Raw genomic sequence first — 19,876 nt, 5'->3', positions numbered from 1 at the left:
TAACAATAAACTTTAAAGTAACTTGAATGTATCTTATCAATAAAAACACAAAGTATTGCAGATGCATTAGAAATAGAGAGTAGTAAGAAACATACTCACCGACACTATATTACAATATAAAAGATAGGGATAAACTAGAGTAAGAAGACAGTTTGTGGTGACATTGTGATATTATTATTATTATTATATATTTGTGTTTATTATTTTTAGCCAGTTTTTGTTACATAGCATTACAGTATAGGGAGGTCAATGAGTATGTGTGTGTGGGAGGATGTGTGTTTACGTAAACCAGTCTTTTCCTCTGAGGCCATTGAATACCAGGAATCAGTCGCTGTGGTGGTGTGTGTGTGTGTGTGTGTGTGTGTGTGTGTGTGTGTGTGTGACAAACGTGCACACAGGCATACACAGTACACGCATTGCCTCGGGGCGAGACGGTGATGTTATGTCATCGTTGAAGTGTCGGTGCTGCTTCATGGGAGAAAACAAATCCCTTGAACACGTGGCTCGAGGGAAACTGAGATTTTGTTTTTTTTTTAAATGAGATTGACAAACAAATGAAGCCGGAAGAAAAGAAACAAAACAGTTTTTTTTTTTCATATGAGGTTCACTGGCCATCTCTGATTGGATGAACTCAGCAACTGCTAGGTCTGAACTGGGAAGAATTTAAATCAATATGAATGTGAAGCAGAACATACAGTATTTATATACGCATACCAAATGTTATTTTAAGTGTTAAGTCGCCTTTAATGTCTTAGTTATCAATCAATCAGACTTAATTTATATAGCACTTTTCATGCGTAATAATGTAACACAAAGCAGTTAACATAATAAAAAACAAAACAATAAAAACAGGAACTGAGGAAATGGTGTCATAACTCATGAATCTGCAGTGAGGAAACATCAGAGGTAGGATAGACATGTAAAGATTCAGAATACTCAAATAAAATGAAAGATTAATAAATAGGTAGGTAGGTAGATATCTTATTGATCCTTCACAGGAAATTGCTTGGTTTACAGCAGCTACATCCACACGTATCATATTGTCAGTAATACTACTCAATTTGTTCACATTTTTTCTCTCGATTTGAGTATTTCATCCCTTCATTACCTTAATACATTACACAGTATTTGACTTTCTCTCTCACTTTATGTCTTTCTCTTTGTTTTTTCCTTTTTAACCTCCCTCAACGCCCCTCGTATCCCGTGCATTGTCAAGTCTGCCTCATTTTCTATTTCTGGTTCGGTTTCCTGCTGACACACACTCCCTTGTAACACACACACACACACACACACACACACAATTTCTCTCTCGTCATGCAGTTCACATACACACACTATCCAATAAAGTCAATTTCCCCTTCAGGGTAAGAATGTCGTACGTTGTCACTGATAACCAAACCAAAGCAGCTAATGATGGATCGATTGATGCATTAATTGCATTTGTAGTTATTTGTAGGTGTCTGTTTTTTTTTTTTTTTTAATCAAACTAACTTAAGATTCCTCAAATTTTCATTAATTTCATTAATGAAATTATTAAATTCACCCCAATTCCATCAGTGTGTCCCACTGTGACACATCTCGTTCTGGCGCTTTTCCTTTTCTAATCTTTTAAAATGGAGTTCACAAAGAGAGAGTGAGAGAGAGAGGAAAAAAAAAACATTACTTTAATTAGACAGACTGCAATAGAGAGACTGCATCAGTGTGGCAGGATGAGACAGCAGTCTGGAGCTCAGTGATGGATGGAGAAGGGAGGAGGAGAAGGGGAGGGGGCTACTGCTGAGTGAGAGCACACCCAGGGGAGGAGGCCCACTGTCAGCTGCACACCAGTGAGACACTGCCTTGGGTGGCCCCCTGGTCTGGAGGTGGTCGGAAAGATGAGTGGGAGGAGGAACGTGTGTGTGTGTGTGTGTGTGTGTGTGTGTGTGTGTGTGGACATATAAGATGGATGAAGGGAGTATCATGTCTATATGCCAGCTGTGTATTGTATAAATTAACTTAAAAAAAGGTAATTTAATGAGTAAATGAGAAATAATCTAGAGGAGAGAAGCCTCTTATACTGAAGCACTAAGACAATAGCTTCTTATTTAAAACTGACACAGATGTATTTTTTATTCACAAAATTCAGTTAAGACAATCATCATTATAACCAATTTTTTATGTTTTTTTATTCATCATCTCACCATGTATTTTACATTTGTATATTAATTACATGAATATAAAGTAATGAATCTATTTACTGAATTTTATTGATTGCTTTAAATACAGTACAGCTGTTTCAAACTCTTCTTGTTTCACTGCTTCATCTTATTGGCTTGTTTTAAGCTTTAAGCTTTTAAGTTTGTCATGAGCTTTAAGTAGATAGTGTTCTTCATTGAGAGAAAATTACTCATTTCTTTTTCCCGTCATGATTTTAATGTGCATGCAGCAGTCATGATAGTGCTGACGTTGCATATCATACATATGTGTATCATGGGAGTAAAGTAAATAAATAGTTAGTGTAATTTGAACAGTTTTTCCATGTGCTTTCATGTATGAAAAGACCCCAAAGTGAACACTGTAACTGTACTACTTGATTACGATAAGCAAATGATTTAAAGAGACGTTTTATAGGAATGATTCAATATTGAGCTTTGACTATAATTCTGATTACCATAAGCAGTTTCCTCTTAACTGGTTGTGTCTTCATATATTGTGACAAATGTCTCATGTTGAGACGTTGTGGTTCACAGTTTCTTGTGTGTAAAGAAATGTAATAAAAAGTTAAATTCAACAAAATCTGAAAGCAATCTTAAATACATTGAATACTTGAGCATGTATCAGCATATACCTCATGATAATGCAGCAATAATGGTTGCATTTTTATGTATTTTCTGGATATTTTATTCAACATATCTGTGAAATATTCTGATATTCTGAGTCTGATGATTCATTCTTTACTTCTGATGTTTTTTTCAGCTGTTTCGAGAGGTACGCATCATGAAAACTCTCAACCATCCGAATATAGGTGAGTTACACTGCAGAGAAGTAGTTTTACTCCTCTTGAATATGTATTGGGTTTTTTCCCCTGCTCGGCTTCGTGTTAACATGTTTTTTCCTCTGTCTGTGTGTTACAGTGCAGTTGTTTGAGGTCATTGAGACGGAGAAGACCCTTTACCTGATTATGGAGTACGCCAGCGGAGGTGAGTGACGCAATCACCCCCACCCTCATCATCATCATCATCATCATCATGATCATGGCCAAGTATTGAGTAGAGCCAATGAGATTCATTACTTTTACTGACAGACCCATTCATTTTGGGGTATAAATTGTTGAGTTTTGTTTCCTTTCTCTCCAATTTGTTTCACTGTGCAACTTCCTGTCTTTCTTTCTTTCATCTTGCTCCTTAACTTTGTTCAGCTGCTTCCTATGCATCCCTCTATTTTTGCAGCTTCTGTATTCCCCCCCCACCCACTCCCCTTCCCTCCCCCTTCATGATCCTTTAATCTCTCTCTGCTGCTCACTCTCTGTACGTTGTGTGATCTTTTATACTTCTGTCTTACTTCTAATACCTAATAAGGAGGCAGAAGCTCACCAGCTGTCATGCTGCTCCGTTCAGCTCAACCTGTAGTCTGTTTAACTGTTTACGATCTCTGCGGTCAAATGTTTGGCTGGAGCACAAACACACACATAAATAAAATAAAAAAATATGTACAGTACAGTACAGAGTCTTTCACAAACTGTTCTTAGTGAGAGTTTGTGGTAATTTAATATGTGGGTCAATGGCCTTTGTTTAGTCAAATTTAAAGGAGTTAAAATGTGAAAATAAACGTACGAATAACTTGCACACATTCTTTTTTGTGAGCCCAGCATAACATTTCTGCTTTTAATCCATTTAGAGAGAATATATTAGAGGATTATGGCAAAAATGTCTAAGTGGTGTAACCATAAAAACTTTATACACAATAATTCAACTTGCTTAAAAACGCTAAATTCTCAATAAAACTCCATATCAACTAGTTTGACATCATCTTACATTATAACTTTTTATATTAAATAAAGGTAATGGAATACAATTGTTCTAAATATTACATTTAATCTGTGCAATTGTGTAAATCAGGAAACATTTCAGTGTTTAAAAAATGATGTAATTATTTGTATAAGTACACTTAAATACACTGTAGGTGGATACAATATTTATTTGTCATTCTTTTGTGGTTATACCATTTGACATTTTCAGGAGCATTCAGTCTTACTCTTGGTAATAAATGGTGCAAATGTCATTTCAAATGACATAAAACCAACAAAAATACAAAATGTACATTTTCACAGACCTAATACTGCTTTTAAGACATTTTTTAAGATATTTTTTGAATTGCTCATCTTGTGTATCCCACGTGTCACTATTAAACAGCATCTATAATTCATCTAATACTACTTTTTCTTTTTCCTGCAGGCGAAGTGTTTGACTACCTCGTGGCTCACGGCAGAATGAAGGAGAAAGAAGCCAGAGTCAAGTTCAGACAGGTCAGTTTAACCGATTTAAGAAGAGAGAAGAGGACAAATGAGCTGATATCTGAGCTTAAACTTGAGTGTTTATGTGCTTTATTTAATATATTTAATATAGTCCCTGCTTTGCTTATAACTGGGCAGCCTGAACCAAACCCATAGAGCCAATGCAGTAAACTTTTCCACTGTGGTTCAGACCAAATTAAACAAACTGTAGGTGTGATCGTGCAAAGAAAGAAAGAAAGAAAGTCGGCCATTTGCTTTTATTGCTAATGTTGCATTACATTATGTGTCAATGAGGGCATGTGGATGTGTGAATGGAGCTCCTAGTTTAGCTACTGGTTACATAATATAGTGCATTTATCTCCTCCTGTTTCTTGTTTGATGTGTTTTTTCTCCTTCTTTCTCTCTCCTTAGATTGTCTCAGCGGTGCACTACTGTCATCAGAAGAACATTGTTCACAGAGACTTGAAGGTGATTACATATTGTGAGAATAAAAAAGAATAAAAACGGTCCATAAACCTTCTTCAGATGATAAATAATCATGTGTTACTGATGAATGAAAAGAGACAATTACTTGCAGCTGATATGTTACTTTTCATCATTTTTTATTCTCTATGGCAGCAATAGTGTTTAAACTACATCTACCATTTATTTATATTCACTACTGGAAAGGTTAAATACACACCAGCCAAGGTTTATTAGCAATAACACACATGTGGAAACCACATTACTTTCTGTATGGACACCAGTTTTAAGTTGCAACTATGCCAATAACACAGTCTTTTTTTATATAACTAGAATTATTTTAATGTTAATGAATAAAAGTTTATGATTATAGTTTTTTTTGGTATTCTTATATGTTGCCACTGTTCATGTCGTTTCCCGCAGGCGGAGAACTTGCTACTAGACGCCAACTCCAACATCAAAATAGCTGACTTTGGCTTCAGTAATGAGTTCACCGCTGGCAGCAAACTAGACACGTTCTGCGGCTCCCCGCCCTACGCTGCCCCGGAGCTCTTCCAAGGAAAGAAGTACGACGGTCCAGAGGTGGACATCTGGAGCCTGGGGGTCATCCTGTACACGCTCGTCAGTGGGTCCCTGCCATTTGACGGACAGAACCTAAAGGTGGGCGATGTTGTGATTGTAATCTGAGGTTAATAAAAGATCCTTTGCAACAAATCTTACTTATGAGTACATTAGAATTGTGTACAGTATCAGTGTGAGGGAACTATAGTTTTATCTCTGCTTGGTTCGCTCACTTTTTGTGTTATAATCTGACTCCTCTGACTGTGAAAATATGGTTAAAATCAGTATCATGATAGTCTGTATGGATCACAAATGCGTACATATCAATAATTAACATGTAAAAGAATTAAATTGTTGTTAGTCATATTGAACTTGATGATAAAAACTGAGATTTTCACACCATACCCATATTTTGATCTGACTCCTCTCACTGTTAAAATATGGTAAAAATTACTACCACGATAGTCTGTGTAGATCACACAATCTTGAAAGTCCAAAATGAACATGTAAACCAGGGGTCTCCAAACTATTCCACAAAGGGCTATGTGGCTGCAGGTTTTAGTTCCAACCAATCAAGAACACACCATTTGACCAATCAGCTGTCTGAAGACTGGGATCAGCTGATTAAATGAATCAAGTCTGGTGTGCTCCTGCTTGGTTGGAATGAAAACCTGCAGCCACATGGCCCTTTGTGGAATAGTTTGGAGACCCCTGGTTTACATGTTCATTTTGGACTTTCAAGATTGTGTGATCTACACAGACACAGTTTGGAGACCCCTGATGTAAACGAATGAAATTGTTGTTAGTCATAATGAATTTGATGGTCAAAACTGACATTTTAAAATATTTTTGAGATTTTCATACCATATTTAATGAGGGTTTTTATTCTATTTACTTAATCACACAATATCCCATCATTTATATCTTATAAATGATAAACTGTTATATTCAGATATTACCTGGTCCCAGTCTTTTATCAGTTCACTCTCCCTGTATGTGAAACTCACAGTGTGATTGCGTGTTGTGTTCAGGAGCTGCGGGAGCGTGTCCTGAGAGGGAAATATCGTGTACCCTTCTACATGTCTACAGACTGTGAGGGAATCCTGCGCCGCTTCCTGGTCCTAAACCCAGCCAAGCGCTGCTCGCTGGAGGTGAGAAAGAAACCTTAAACACACAGTGCATACCAGCATCTTAATATCAAGCTGAACAATGCAGTCAGTTTGATAGTTAGACAGTCAAGATCTGATTGGCCTTCTTGTCCAATGTGGACACAAGTGATTTTGACTTTTAAAGATAGCAAGTCAAGGCAAGGCAGCTTTATTTATAATGGCACATTTCATACATAGGGGCAACTGTAACTTTGCATGAAAAGAACAGAAAGTACAGAAAAATAGAAAGAGTGAAAGAAAACAAAAAGCTCGACTAAAATAGAGCATAAAATATGAGAATGCAGCATAAAATAATGATTTGCATTAAAAATATAAAAAAGAACATGATTGCAAATGAAAGATTAAAGTAAGAGATGAGACACAGCAATGAACATACACAGAAAGCAAAATGTTTAAGTTAAAAAAAATAAAAATTATTTGAATGTATGGAGAAAAAAAAACATTTTAACTTGTTGTTCTTATAGTTTTCAGAGTTTTTTTGGCTCTTTCATATCAGTTTTTAGTAGCTATACTTTTATAAAAATGTCCCTCGCTCTCTTTCTTTGTCTCTCCTCATCAGCAAATAATGAAAGATAAGTGGTTGAATGTCAGCTACGAGGGGGAGGAACTGAAGCCTCACATAGAACCTGTGGAGGATTACAACGACACCAACCGCATCGGTGAGTAAAACCATAATACCTGCTCTTACCTAAGGGTTTTTATTGATAGTCATTTCTCATTTACATGCTTAATCATTGATCACAGACTTGTTACTGATTACTCTGTAGTACTGAGTCGGATCATGTGGCAGCTGCCCGACAGTCACTGTAATAAAAATGTGCAGTGATTGTAAATATGATTGTGAATAAACTGGGATTGTCTGGACATGTAATCTAAGTGCACCATGTTCAAAGCCGCCACTGTGCAGGCAGCCGTCTGGAGTTGTGGCAACAGAGTCAGAGTGGGTTTAACCTTTACATACTGTCCATGGTAATTTGACCCTGGGTTAGGGTTTGGTGTAGAAACTAATGAGTCAGAATATGAACAGTATGTGAGGGTTAAAGATTATATTTCTCTAAACTTCTTATGGGATGTCATCATTTACTTACCATAAAAACTGGCCCACATGGTGCTCCAGACCTGTAAAACAGGTCTGGAGCACTGGTCTCTTGGCAGGTGTTCAAATCCTTTTATATGGGAGGATCAAGCACTGAAGTTTAAACAGTAGTAATCACTCAGTAGATCAGCCTGTGTCACTTGCCGTAGAAGTTGTAGACTGTTTTTAAGATTGTTTGTCTCATTACAGATGTGATGGTTGGGATGGGTTTCGCCAGAGAGGAGATCAGAGATTCTCTGGTTAGTCAAAAGTACAACGAGGTCACCGCCACGTACCTACTGCTGGGACGCAAGAGTGAGGTGAGTGTATCAGCTTAAGGTTATTATTTTGGTTGTTTTCCTCTGCATCTTTCTTTCTTAAATATGAATGATAAAACTTTATTTGACAGTATATTACAGTATATTTCTCACTAGATAAGCACATATACTTAATAAAATGTTCACAAAATCAAGAAATACTGCAGTATGGGATTATGTCAGATTCAGCATGGTGTCAGTGTGTTAACAGATGTGCCCTGTTGTAGTAATACAGTAAAATGTAGTAACAGTAAAAAGTAGGACAATATGAAAAAAAAGTGTTTTACTGAGTGTATGAATATGAATGTGTTACTTCAAACCTGCTTTAGATTGAGTCAAGTCAGTTCATTCATAGAGCACATTTAAAAACAAGAGACATTGACCTAAGTGTTTTACAGAGAGATTAAAATGTGATGGTTACAATCAAATAAATAAAAAAAACACACAAACAAAAATAACAAAAAATAAGGGTAAAAAAAAAAAATAACACAAACAGCAGTACATGCACAATAAGTTAATACAAGCAAATGTAAGCTTCAAGATTGTGGTCAGACTTCATGAAGAAATGGGTCTTTAGACAGGTTTTAATGGTTATCAATGGCGGGGACGAGACAAATAAACTGAAATTTAACTGGACTTGTGTTTGAATACTGGACTAATATGATCCTGATTAGAGCACTGGGTTTGTGTCAAGCTATGAGAAGCTAATCAGCAGCCTAACTAATACCTTTCTCCAATCATTTTGTAAATTATAAATCCTTTTTCTTCTCTCTGTCAGACGGAGACCACTGAGTCCAGGTCAGGCAGCAGTCTGAGTCTAGCTCGAGTCCGGCCTGGCACCATCACCAACGGTACCAGCAAACACTCCACTTCCTCTTCCTCCTCTGGTGGACCTTCCTCTTCTTCTTCTGGCCACAAGGCACAGCGCAGTGCCTCGACTTACCACCGCCAGAGACGACACTCTGATTTCTGTAAGGAGTGGAGAAAAAAAATCAATGAAATAACAAAGTTAAATTTAAACCTGTTGAGTCCTTTACCCCTTACATACTGTTCATATTTGGGCATGAAGCCTTTATACATGATTTCAGAACCTCAAATCATTCATGGGTACCTCATCAGTCATTAATAAATTGGTGTTTTCAGAGAGTAGAGAAAGTATTCTTTACACTTTGTTTGGATAGAAAAAAAAGGGTCAAATTTAGACCCTGAACAGAATGTACAGTAAGGGTTAAAACTAAACTGAAAACTCTTTATGCGTCTTTATGCCCTTGTACTGTATATCACATCTATCTCAGTCTCCTTGAATTCATCAGGCTCTACTAATTAAAAATCTTTTCTGACGAGTTCATCCATTATTGCAAATGTTCAGATTTTTTCCCCATTAGAGGTTTCTCTTTAGGGAATTTTTCCATATTCAAATCGAGGCTCTAAGGACAAAGGATGTTTCATTGCTGTACAAATTATGAAGCCCCCCCCCCCCCCCCCCCCCCCCAATTTGTGATATGTGATATTAGGCAACACAAATAAAATTTAATTGGCTTTGTGTTTGTGGTTGGTTAGATGAGAAGTCCTCTGTTTCAGGTGGTCCGGCGGTTCCGGGGTCCACAAATCCCAAACGCAGTCCCAGCACCGTGGGTGAAGCAGCGGGGCCTAAGGAGGAGCGACTGTCGATCCGCAAGCCGAGCACCAACACCGTTGGCTCCCGCAGCATCCCGGCTCCCTCCAGCCCCATGGTCAGCTCCGCTCACAATCCAAACAAGGCCGAGATACCAGACCGGCGCAAGGAGGTTAACACAACCATGGTGAGGCCGACGTTTTCTTCTGGGCGGGATGAATTGTCCCAAGTGTCACCACTCTGTCACATTTAAATCCTTATAAATACAACACTTACGTGTACAGATGGCACAGTCTCCTAATCCAATTCTTCCAGATTACAGCATATTGAGACTACACTGAGACAGATATCATGGAGACTGTAAATATAAACTTAGACCACAGATTAGAGAAGAAGTGAAGAGTAAAGCACACACCCTGAGATGAATCACATACTGCAGCAGTGGTTTAGTCAGAATAACATGTGTGAGAGAGATAGAGAGAGGGTGTTTAGGTAATGTAAAGAGTTGAGGAGTCAGATTAACCTGAGATTAACTCTTTATTGTTCTGCAGGGCCGATACAAGTCCTTGTTGTTTTTGTGCTTGTCTGTTTTGTGTTATTTATCAGGTTTGTTACTTTTGAAATGTAATAGGTTACAGATTACTAGTTACCCTACTTAAAATGTAATAAGCAATGAAACTATTTCAATTACTTCATCAAAGTAGGATTATGTGTTCCAAATAAGCCCACATCATGATTTATTTATAAAATGTAAAAAAATGTAAAATATTGATTTCAAAGAATTAAAAACAGCAATATATGTATTCAGTAACATGTTAAATGTTAAAAAATGAGGAAAATCTTAAAGGTCTGACTTCAGATGTAACCTCCTTTGTGATCAACATTTTCTTAAGTAACTTTAATTTAATTACACATGTTTTCTCAGTAACTGTAACAGATTAGAGTCACATTTATTTTGTAATTAAATTACGCCCGTTACATGTAACTAGTTACCCTCCAACACTGGTTATGAAGGCCAAATATTATAAAAATTGTAAGGCATTGTAATTGTCTCACCCCACCATATTCAGATAAAATAGACTTTTACTGATAGTCAGGAAATCATTTATTTCAGTGAATTCATGTGCTGTTGATTGTATTATTGTTTCTCCAGAATAACATCCCTGCTAGTGCCATGACTCGAAGAAATACATATGTGTGTACCGACCGATCCAACACCGACAGACACTCACTGCTGCAAAACGGCAAGGAAAACAGGTGAGAGGAGCATAGGGGTGTGTGTGTGTATGTATATATGTGTGTCTGCGTCCGCGCGTGTGCATGTGTGTGTAAGTCTCCAGAAAATGAATGTAAGTCTATGAAGAGTCTCAAAAAGTAATATAGCATAGTCTAGTGTGTGTGTGTGTGTGTGTGTGTGTGTGTGTGTGTGTGTGTGTGTGTGTGTGTGTGTGTGTGTGTGTGTGTGTGTGTGTGTGTGTGTGTGTGTGTGTGTGTGTGTGTGTGTGTGTGTGTGTGTGTGTGTGTGTCTCTGCTCATCTTTTACTGTAGATATGATGGAAGAAATTAGTCATATTGTTTAAACTGTGGACAATGTGGTCCTTCTTCATTTCTTTACATTGAGTTTTTCCTCTTTGGAGCCAATAAACCATGAAGCATATGTGTTTTAGCATAAATATTACAAGTGGTAGGTTTCAGTATCATCAGTTAAAACAAAATCACCTTTTCATTCACTGTTCTGTAACCTCTGATGTTCTCCCCAAGCCAGAAGATTCAGGATTCACTCATTAGCATGATGAAAATTGAAACTTGGGTGGACCCTAATTCACCTCAGTTCACCCAGAGCACATTTGCCTCCATTATTGACTTTGTGCAAGTTCTTTATTTCACCTCATCCTGTATATAAACTCCCTGAGGGACCTCGAGGGGCCGGAGTTGAGGTCAGAAGTAGCTCTAAGGGATTATAAAGTGTATTTATACTAAGGAAGAACTAATCAGCAGATCCAGCTTTATGAGAACAAATAAGCGTCATATTCAGCACCAGATATTATTTAACTGGCTGATATTGTGGCTGGATATCAACTAGGTCTGGATTGGATGAAATAAAGTGCACAAGTTAATCTTCTGTTGCATCTTTTTTTTAACTCACAGTTGAATTCATATTAATAGTTAATACAGTGTGTGTGTGTGTGTGTGTGTGTGTGTGTGTGTGTGTGTGTGTGTGTGTGTGTGTGTGTGTGTGTGTGTGTGTGTGTGTGTGTGTGTGTGTGTGTGTGTGTGTGTGTGTGTGAAGGGTTACTGTTACTGTTGGGTGCTGTTTGCACAGAGCTTAGAGAGTGTTTTAGCCCAGGGTGTTTGTCTCACATACAGTTTTTTCTCCTTAAGAAAGGATAAGGAGCTTAAACTGTGCATGAGTAGATTTGTTTGTGTGTGTGTGTGAGTGTGTGAGTTGGTGTAAATGCACTCAGTATGACCTGTCTGGTGTTATGATAGATGGTTGTCTGCTTGTCAGTCTCAGAGGATGGCAGGCATCATCTCCTCTCTCTCTTTCTGTCTCTCTCTCTTTCTCGTCCTATGGTCACTTGCTCCATCCCGTTTCTCGTCATCACTCTGTCATTTTGCCTCTCAGAAAGGGAGCCAGAAGTCTGTTGTCTGACCTCCGGTAACGTTTTTCCTGTGTGAGTAGATTAGGAAGAGAGTTTATCAGATGGATACAATAGATATATAGATAGAGTTTATAAAACAAAGATCATATGATGTGTATTTTGAGTAAAACAAAATAAAACTTAGACTTGGCATTAAAGCTGTGCAGCAAAACATGAAGTATTAAATGATGTTTACTGGAAAAAATCCTGTTAAATGATGCCAGTAAACTGCACACAACATGCTCATGTTTCCCAGCTGTGCTCAGGATGACGCTGACTCACTGCTGTTAAGAAGACTTTTAGATTTGATTCGACTCCCCCTTTCTTGTGCAGAGAAGACATTATTACACCATTACAATCAGGCGGACGTCTTTCAGCTCCCATTTTGTGATTTAACAGGTGGTTTACTGGTGGAGGGGAAGAGTAAAATGAGGGGCAGGATAATAGGATGAGGAAAAGAGTAGAGTATAGGGTAGAGGTGGTGGGGAGGAGGAAGAGATCGGAGGTGGGAGATAACAGTAGGTGAGCAGCAGGATGTAGTGAGGGCTGGCACTGTGCCGAAATCACCCTCCACTTGCCTCAGAGGCCTTGTCAATGTGATGCCATGTCAGAGTGGTTGAAGGGGGAAACATGAACATGGACACACACTTTGACATTTAATTAATAAAAATATATAGACAGACACACAAAAACACTGATTATGTAACCGAAAGCATGTGTGCAACTGCCTTTAACCATATTGTGTTTATAGACAGTGAACGTATGTAAGCAATTTAATTACAAACATTACTGTGTGTCTACACATTACGCACACACACACTAATCTACACTGACACAAGAAGTTAAGTCACCTCATAAGAAGACATAGTGTGGATGCAAACAAGAAAACACATGATAAACATGGAGCACACAATTCCTACACTCTTACATCCAGAGGCCAGAATATCTTAGCTGAGCGGCTTTTTTACAGAAGTAACTCGAGAAGTTTTTAATTATGTATTTTGACAAAGAGATAATGAAGAAAGTTTGAATGGATACAGTTTAGATCAGTTCGATATTACTGTTTAAAATGCAAAAAAGATGCCTGTTGCCTGATTTTGCTGCAAATTAATGAGGATTTTTAAAATAACACCTTTTGATTTAAATGGATGTTTCTGAGGGAGTTACTACTGAATAGTCATAATAATAAACTTTATTTATATAGCACTTTTCTTAACAATGTTACAAATGTTACAGAACGAAATAAAACCAAACAACAGGGTGCACAGATATAAAGACAGAGGCACAGAGTAATAATACATGATGTAAAATAATAATAAAACGCACTGAAGTAATACAGTTAAATGAAAAATAAGATCAATTTTAAATAGATTTTGTATGTGTGATATCAGTAGTCAGTTTTAATGGTTCTACAGTATTTCCTTGGATTTGTGAACTGATATCATGTCCTATGTGTCAGTCACTGTTGATTTGCATTAGAATCTGTACATCATAATTATCAGCTTCACAAAGTGTAACCAGCAGCTCTGACGTGCGTAGTTGTACCTCGACATTGTGCAACATTATATAACAGATACCATACCATACATGCCTTTATTGCGATCACACGTCAGCTGGGTGTGCCTTCACCAGATTTAGTGAAAAGTAACTACACTCATAGATAAATCTTCTTATTTATTGTGGACAAAGAAGAAGAAGCAGTGATTTACATAAGCAGGCAAACACATTTATTCTCCTTTGTTTTATTTATAACGCTAATGATGGCTTATAACTGAAATGCAAAGATTTATTTGTGTGAATTTATTATGAAACATCAGCTGCTGCACTTTAGACCACGATGCATTCGAGGAAATAACCTAGTACAGTCCTGGAAAATGCCCGTTTACCAGTGCGGAGCTGCTGTGTCCGCTGCCACCCCCATCCCCACCCGCCACAGGAGAATAAGAGCCCTTCATCTAACCCTCTCCTCCCCACTCTCTCTCTTGTCTTCACTCCCCCCCGCCCCTCACCCCCTGGTGTGCACCCCTGCAGGGAGATGCAGTAGCTAGTTCACATTGACATTAAACGATTTTGCTCCGCAACGGCTGTGCTTCAACTTAAGCCGTCTAATGGTTCTGCCCCACTTGAACCCTGTGTGTGGGTGCTATCTAGAGCGTTATGAAAAGCAGCCTCAGGCCACCAGCCAGCCAGCCAGAGAGTTAGGTGTGTGTGTGTGTGTGTGTGTGTGTGTGTTGATGGGTAGGTGTGACAAAGTGTAAGTGTTGGATGAAAAGAAGGGAATTGGGGAAAGAGGAAGGGGGGGCACCCTGAAAGAAGAGAGGGGGGCAGTCGATTTTCAGAGATTAGAGTGTGACTGTTGGTCTGACTCGCCCTCTTTTTCCTCTGTCTCTTCTTTACACAAACACAAACATATTCTGCCTTCCATAATTTAAGGACACATTACAGAGGCATAATCAGTGAGAAATACAGTATGTACATTGTCTTTTGTGTCTTTATTCTGGTTTTCTGTGATAATAAATTCAGGGAATATAGCCAGCAAGCAATTTAATTTGAATGTAAAATTAACTTTGTTCACAATACTTGAGATTTGACTTATGTGTTAGCATCTCTACTTGTATGTAGGTCAACGAAAAATAAGGGTAGTCTTAAAAGCAGCATCAGGTTTGTTAAAATGTACATTTTGTATTTTTGTACATTTGAAATGACATTTGGACCATTTTTTACCAAAAGTAAGACTGAATGCTCCTGAAAATGAAAGATTGTCCAATCTTTTTCTTTTTTTTTTCCTCTTCTCTCCCTCCAGCACTGCATCCCACCGCCTTCCCCCTGCCTCCCCCTCTACCCACAGCATCGCTGGGGCATCTGGTGTCTCCTCCTCGGCCTCTACGCCATCCTCCCGTCTCTCAAGGGGGTCCACTGTGAGGAGCACATTCCACGGAGGGCAGATTAGAGACCGACGGCCTCCCTCACATGCTCCCCCTGCTTCCCCGACGCCGTCCCACGATGCCAGCCCACTGCCTCACGCCAGGACCCGGGCCACAACCAACCTGTTGAGCAAACTCACCTCCAAATTGACCCGCAGGTAAGAGGAGAGGCTGGGAAATAAAGTTTGGGAGGAAAGTAGAAAGCTGCTATTGATGTTTAGAGGCGTGACTTCATGTGAAACGAAGAGAGAGAGAGATGATAACTGCTTAACCTTTAAATATAAGCTTCATTGCTCATTTGTAATATTTGCAAGTATTTCTTAAGGCTTGTATGTGTTTGATTATTTACACTAATATAGTGTATTAATAGCAGACTGCCTGAACAGGCCTGTATGCAACTGGACTGGGGAAGTGCAGCTCCCTCTTTTACTATATAAACCTGTACATGAAGATCATTTAAGCTAATCTTGCTGCCTCTCATCGTCTTTTTTCCTTAACCAGTACTAACCTACCAGCCTTCCTTCTCTAATAAAAGCTTTTACAGGCTTCAGATTTGTCCTGCTTAATCTCCGACCTGGATCTAATAGTTATTTAATCCATATTTGTATTAGTTTGTTTTATCTGCTTAAACTAAGAGATGTTTTTCAGTCTCTTTCTGCCCATTAAAACATGCTGTTACTGCTGCAGGATATCATGTTAAGTCTTAGAAAATTGTTCAATTGTTCACTCATTCTTACGCCACTAATCCCACTCCAATTCTGAGCAGGTAAAACAAACTATAAGCTATTGACCAGGTCTGCCGATTAGGTGGGACACACACACACGATGTCTTTCACAGTCACAGTTCTTCTTGGCTGCTTTATTGTTGCTTTATCTGTTTGTTTGTTTGTTTGATTCTTTAACAACTTTTGCTTTTCCTTGCCAGTCACCTGCCAATCTTCTATCCTTCTTTATTTGTTTTTGTTTATTTCCTGATCTACAGTACATACAGTTTAATTTGTACTTCTCTGCCTCCTCTACCTGTGCTTCTTATTGTCTGTCATCTCTATGTTGTTTATTTCCCTGTCACTTGCTTTCTACTCTCACTCAATGTCTTTCTCTCTTTCTGTGACTCTCTCTGCTGTTATTTTTCACGTTTTTTTTCCATTCCTGCGATCCTCTCGACATCTTCTGCTCTTCTTCCTCTCTCCTCCTAGGGTCACTCTTGACCCTTCTAAACGTCAGAGCTCAAACAAATCCATGTCGGGCTGCACCCTCCCACAGGGGACAAAAACAGTTAGTAAGTCTTCCTTTCCTGTGTTTTCTGGCTGCTTTCCTGTCTGTCTGTCTGACTGTCTGCCTGCCTGCCAGTTGCCCTGTCATCCCCTCTACCCCCCCACCTTCATGCGCTGTCTGTTGCAGGTGGGAGTTTAGTTATACAAACATTAATCTGAGGCAAAGCTACTCTACAGGCAGGAATTTAACCTACAGCGATTCTGGCTCCAAGAAAACTACTGATGTGCAGTGGAAATATTATACAGTAGTTTACTAGTAGTCATTTCATTTAGATTTTTTTCACAAAAAGTGCTTCTCAGTAGTTGAATTTAAGTTAAGATGCATGTTTCATCAAGAATAGAGAAAGACTTAAATTTACTATTTGCTTGATTGAAAGGTGTTCTTTTATCACAATGCATGTAATTTTATATCTCACTAACACTGATTGGGATATTTATAGATGTTATGATATAGTTCATTTTCTGGCAATTAAGGAGACACTGTTAATTGATTTTTTTTTTAAACTGACTCCAGTAAATTGCATTAAATTAGATGCACAAAATACTTAAATCACAACACTTAATAAAATCTGGGTACTCCGTCTCATTGATGCAAACATTTAAAAAAAATCCAATATTGCAATAAAGCAGCCCTATTTCATTACCAGTTATATTAAAGAGATTCATGGTCTCAGTATAATCAACTTCAATTTCAACTTTAATGTTATTTATACAGCACTTTCAACACAATATAGTTGATCCAAAGTGCTTCAACACAAGAAAAATGTATCAGAATGATGTGGTTGTTGTTGTTGTTTACTCCTCCAAATTCAGCTTTCGTGTTTTTGGCTGCAATAACTAACAAAAGTGGGTTAGAGATAGAAAATCCAGACATTTATCAGTTTGAGTCCTATTAGCTGAGACACCAGCTTATTCCTTTATCCAGAAAACTTAAATTCCATCAAAGTGTATCTCAGTTTTCATACAGAGCAGCTCGATGTCAAAACAGTATGGTTGTGTGACTAAAACTCTAATCAGCAGCCGTCTGCCTGAGTGTGTCTGTTTTGTCTGGACTGCTTGTGTCTCTGCTGGCTGGACTTTGTGCTGTAACGCTCACTAGAGGCACGGTGCCTTTACGTTACCCGCTTCCGACGACACAGATAGATCTAGTGTCTGGAACAACAAAGGAGGTGGGGGGTAAAGTTGGTTTGATTTGTAGATGTGGGTGTTCAAGTTTGCCTCCATTAGTTAGACAATAGTCTTGAGTGTTGGCGTGAAGTACAATGGGATGGTTGTCTGTTAGCTTATGTATGCCGAAATCCACAATCACACACACAATTAATTAGAGTCACACGTGTTTGTCTAGTACATGTTTTTGTGTTATTTGAGCTAATGGGAGGATTTATTGCAGCTAAACTGTACTATTATGAGTCATGTAATCAAACCTGCAGCGCAGAACTTTTACATATAAATGAGCGCCTATTATATTTAAGCCCTTGCTAAACGAGTTCCCACAGTGCTGATTAAGCCAATCAACTCCAGATAAATCCCTTTTTATTTCACTATACACATTTTACGATCTGACATTGGTGGTGACTGTACCCACGCTGGTGCGTCAGAAATGCTGGAAGTACACATTTCTGTGACGGAAAATAGGGTACAAATGGGCAATTAACTCCATCATGGTTTATCTCCCCCAATGCCAATAACAGAGTGCTCCTGGGGATGGGGGAGATGAAGGGAGGAGTCATCCGTATGGAGGCGCCAACAGCGTCAAGTGTTTTTGTAATTACTCACAATACCAAAAGGGGGAGACACACAAAATCCTGCACTCCACCTTTACGACCATATGTAATCAGCAGTCCTGCAGCAGGGCTGAGGGGGTCTCAGGGAGCAGAAGAAAATCTAGAAGAGAGTGGAAGAGAGGGGGGTGCTTTATACAACTTAGAGGTAGCAGTGGTGATCGAGAGAGAGAGAGAGAGGTTCATTCAATCTTTAACGTAAACTAATTAATCACTAAAATCAGCTACTGCTAACATAGTGTGCCTGTGTATAATTGTTCAAAGAGACCAGATAAAAGAAGTTTCATTGATCTAAAACCTTGAAAATTTGGTCTAGATTTTGGTTCAAGTCCTTGAAAATGAAAGACCGAAGGCTTCTCTCTAGAGCTGACATTTTATAGTGAAATTAGCAGTCTTACAGGGGGGAAAACTGTTTAAGGAGCAGGGACATGGTGGTAAATGGCGAGGCAGGTAAACTATGAATGTTAGTTTGTAACAGTAACAAGGCGACTTCTGTACAGCAATACAGGTAAAAAAAGGTTTTACACTCTTAAATCAGCTCCTGTTTAGCATAGTTTAGGTTATAAAGATTCATGTCTGGGTAAAAAGGTGCAGTGCGTAAAAAATGCTTGTGTGGGAACAGATGCTTGTAAGGAGTCTCAGCCCTGCACCAGTCATCCTGACTGACTGACCCAGCGTCACTGCCGTTTTAAATCAGGATTAGTTATGTAACCAGGATTTATCCTTCCCTTAAACAGGGATCTTACACAGCTCTCCCTCAAGATACAAGCAGATTGCTCTGTTACACTGTCTCACTCTGTTCCTGTCTCTTTTTTAACATTTCTTTTTGCTCTTCTTTCTCTCATCTCAGTTTCCTGTCATCTCTCTTTCTCTCTCTCTCTCTCTTTCTCTCTTCTCTCTTTCTCTGTCAGCTCTCAGCCGTGGTACAGATTCCAGTACTGTAGTTTTCACACTGGCTTCACAGTACACAAAGAGTCTCACTCCCCTTGCTCTGCATCAATAAAATGCTTGGATTTTTTATTTTATTTTTGGTCCATCTCCCAACCCCCCATTTTTATTTTTTCCATAAGGATGTGATACCATGTGTCTTGCTCAAGAGCAGCTAAGTGTTACTCACTGACTTTTTTTTTTTTTTACCCACAAGGAAGGCAAGGTTAGACGTGACACCTCCCAATTATTCGGTCCCATTACATTTACATAATTACTGCTTCACAGGTCTAGTTGACCTTTACAAATATATATATATATATATATATATATATATATATATATATATATATATATATATATATATTTAAAAAAACCTTTTGTACAGCTACTTTTTTCCCCAACGATATAATGGTGTTAAGATTAAGTGGTTTAATGTTCTTAATCCAACAAGAATGACCCTTCAGATATTTGCTGAATAATTATTTGGATAACATTCATTCATGAATGCAGAGGCATTTACCAGTGATTATCTGTGCGGATTAGCAGGGAGTCCTCCCTGAACCTTAAGAGAAGTGACGCATTAGACTGCAGTCGTCAACAAACTGAGAGGCCGTCTAAAAAAATGTATATTATA

General features: G+C 38.5%; 1 protein-coding gene across 1 annotated transcript in view; it reads left to right on the top strand.

Annotated features, from left to right (window-relative positions):
• mark4b (MAP/microtubule affinity-regulating kinase 4b) overlaps positions 1–19,876 on the top strand; it is a 59,150-nt gene that overhangs the window by 34,001 nt on the left and 5,273 nt on the right. Inside the window, exons 4-15 of the mRNA XM_053321398.1 lie at positions 2,956–3,004; positions 3,114–3,179; positions 4,434–4,504; positions 4,904–4,960; positions 5,378–5,614; positions 6,547–6,666; positions 7,244–7,343; positions 7,970–8,079; positions 8,855–9,047; positions 9,637–9,878; positions 10,845–10,948; positions 15,137–15,415. Of these exons, the coding sequence (XP_053177373.1) occupies positions 2,956–3,004; positions 3,114–3,179; positions 4,434–4,504; positions 4,904–4,960; positions 5,378–5,614; positions 6,547–6,666; positions 7,244–7,343; positions 7,970–8,079; positions 8,855–9,047; positions 9,637–9,878; positions 10,845–10,948; positions 15,137–15,415 (1,628 nt within the window). The remainder of the gene's footprint in view (positions 1–2,955; positions 3,005–3,113; positions 3,180–4,433; positions 4,505–4,903; positions 4,961–5,377; positions 5,615–6,546; positions 6,667–7,243; positions 7,344–7,969; positions 8,080–8,854; positions 9,048–9,636; positions 9,879–10,844; positions 10,949–15,136; positions 15,416–19,876) is intronic.

This window comes from Scomber japonicus, chromosome 6 (assembly GCF_027409825.1).
Source record: "Scomber japonicus isolate fScoJap1 chromosome 6, fScoJap1.pri, whole genome shotgun sequence".
Classification (NCBI taxonomy): domain Eukaryota; kingdom Metazoa; phylum Chordata; class Actinopteri; order Scombriformes; family Scombridae; genus Scomber; species Scomber japonicus.
This window is presented reverse-complemented; position numbering and strand designations above follow the sequence as displayed.